The 2,500-nt window shown below is 43.2% G+C and overlaps 1 protein-coding gene across 1 annotated transcript in view; it reads left to right on the top strand.

Moving 5' to 3' along the window:
* LOC143021509 (alpha-(1,3)-fucosyltransferase C-like) overlaps positions 1-2,500 on the top strand; it is a 4,679-nt gene that overhangs the window by 1,024 nt on the left and 1,155 nt on the right. The window contains exon 2 of the mRNA XM_076179083.1: positions 976-2,500. This exon is cut by the window's right edge and continues 1,155 nt beyond it. Coding sequence (XP_076035198.1) covers positions 976-2,219 — 1,244 coding nt within the window. The 3' untranslated portion in view covers positions 2,220-2,500. The remainder of the gene's footprint in view (positions 1-975) is intronic.

Below are 2,500 nucleotides of genomic sequence, written 5' to 3'. Positions count from 1 at the left end.
GAATATCTGTTCGTAGTATCTTGGATCTGTTGCAAATGTACCATCGATGTACCAAGTATCTGATCTTGTTAGATACAGAAGAGACTATTTAGTGGCAAACATTATGACGCTGTTAGATGCCTGACCATTGTCGTTGATAAGAAATAGATGGTATTCTGGAGCACCTATTGTAGCCCATTGACCATCGGTTACCAATTTAGGCAGAGAATCTTTTGGAGGTGATCCCTGGCGATATCGTCTGATAGGCAGTTTTATCGAGTCTACTCTTCCCATAGCACTCCCACTGTTTCTTGGGACATTACATCAGAAACAACTTTCCCAAGTCGTACTCTGTTGGTAGAACTTCTTTTTTTCGTACGGACCTTGATTGCACCAAGGGAATTTGTATCTGGCTCGTGACTTTTTTGTCCTCTTAATTACCTGTGTCGTCTGAAAGATAAAAAGTTATTGAATTAGATACTCGTAGAAAATTATTATTCACATTTTGATATAGTACTTGTACTTATAAGATATCTGATTACAAAATAAAAGATTCAGTATTTCACCTGAAAAAATGAATTGACGAACTCCTCGTGAATAAAAGGCCATTTACCCCTGGTATGCCTCACTGACGTATTTACCATATGTGGTATCCTTACAGGGCCTGAATATTAGTCATATTTATATATGTGCGTTATTGTGTGTGTATGTGTGTACTTTACCTTGTTGTATTTTACGATAAGAGAGCTATGCTCGTAGTGACCCGTTTTCGTGTGTGTGTGTGTGTGTGTGTGTGTGTGTGTGTGTGTGTGTGTGTGTGTGTGTGTGTGTGCACTTTCTGCTATACTATCAGCATATTTTTGTAATGTGAATGAAAGTACCGCTGATTCTGGATGAGGGTGTTTAAATAATTATATTTTATTTTATTTTAATCAGATTTATGCCTTCTCGTTCCACACACATGTGACAAAATATACACGTCTCTATACTTTACAGATACACTGGTGTTTATGGATAAGAACTTCCATCGTGTCGTGGAAGAATTCCGAGAAGTTGCACTACTAAAGAACAGCAGCATCAGATCCTCTTCCTCCTTACTTCCCTCGAATGCCACCAGAACACCTTCTGGAACAAAGCCGCTCAAATCTTCCTTCAGGTCTGGGGGTCCTATCCCTAGAGTCTTTCTTTATACTACCAATCACGGAAGGATGTGGACAATTCAAATGAAACATTTACAGCAGTGCGCACGTCCTTGTGAGGTGACATATTCCAAAGAAGACCTGAAATCTTGTGACGCCATCATGATCTACATGCGGCATGTTCGCAGTGCTGATTTTCTTCAAGAAGACTTGTCCCCTCGAGATCCCACCCAACCTTGGGTGATGCTTAGTCTTGAGACACACCTGAGATCTACAAACGTTTACCACGTCAAGTATCCTACACTGAACGGTATCTTCAATAGGAGCCTTTACTACCGTGCGGATTCGGATGCTTTATTCCACCACGGTTTTGTAGTGTCCAGGCAAGACGCCTACTTGCTGCCTGAGAGCTGGCGCGTGGATCCTCTCCTTGATCCCGGACTCAACATTTCCAACACAAAACCTCCATTTGGACCACCCACTGCCCTGTCCTACTCTTTACCACATGGCCAACGACGTCTAGCTGCGGCCTTCATCTCAAACTGCGGAGACAACAGTGGTCGTCTAACTTACATCCGGGCTCTGCAACGCTATATCACTGTCGACGTGTACGGTGCTTGTGGCGACCTCAAATGCGGTGGCAGACACTATGTCCAGCATGACTATAAACCAGAGACTGACCCTTGCCTCAGAATGGTTGGCACTAATTATCTCTTTTTCCTCGCATTTGAGAACGCCATTTGTAAGGACTACGCCTCAGAGAAAGTTTACGACGTCATGTACTATCCCATCGTGCCTGTGGTGCTTGGAGGTGGAAACTACTCGACCCTCCTACCACCAGGGTCCTACATCAACGCCATGCACTACTCGCCAACTCAGCTAGCTCAATACCTCCAACAGCTGGCCAGTAACAAGGAGGATTACGATCGTTTTCTTGCCTGGCGTAAAGACTACCTCGTCTCCACAATCGGGGGAGTTTATTTAATGTGTGATTTTTGTTCCAGACTCTATGACCCAGAATTCTATCGTCCCAACACCATAACTAACTTTAAAGATTGGTTTGTTGACCAATCCTTTTGCCATGACCCTTCCCATGAATAAGATTCAATTGTCTATTGAGTCTCCTCCCACAGCTTGTCGATTCACTTCGGTGATACTCGATCTCCGAGCTTTTGTAGGTCAGAACACACCAAAGATTAAATTCATTAGTCTTCGGTTGGAGTAGTGAAAGAGCACTGGCGAAAGCGGATTCACAATGACAGTAGCCAGCACAGACAACAATTAAGCTATATAACTTTTTTCGCACACAATTCCGGAGTGGAATTCTGTACGAGAGACTGGGAAACCCTGATCATATTTTCACACCGAACCACCTTAAAATG

Source organism: Oratosquilla oratoria, chromosome 42, assembly GCF_046742065.1.
Source record: "Oratosquilla oratoria isolate Oo_2021 chromosome 42, ASM4674206v1, whole genome shotgun sequence".
Taxonomy (NCBI): Eukaryota; Metazoa; Arthropoda; class Malacostraca; order Stomatopoda; family Squillidae; genus Oratosquilla; species Oratosquilla oratoria.
The sequence above is the reverse complement of the archived record's forward strand: the minus strand, read 5'-3'. Positions and strand labels throughout refer to the sequence as shown.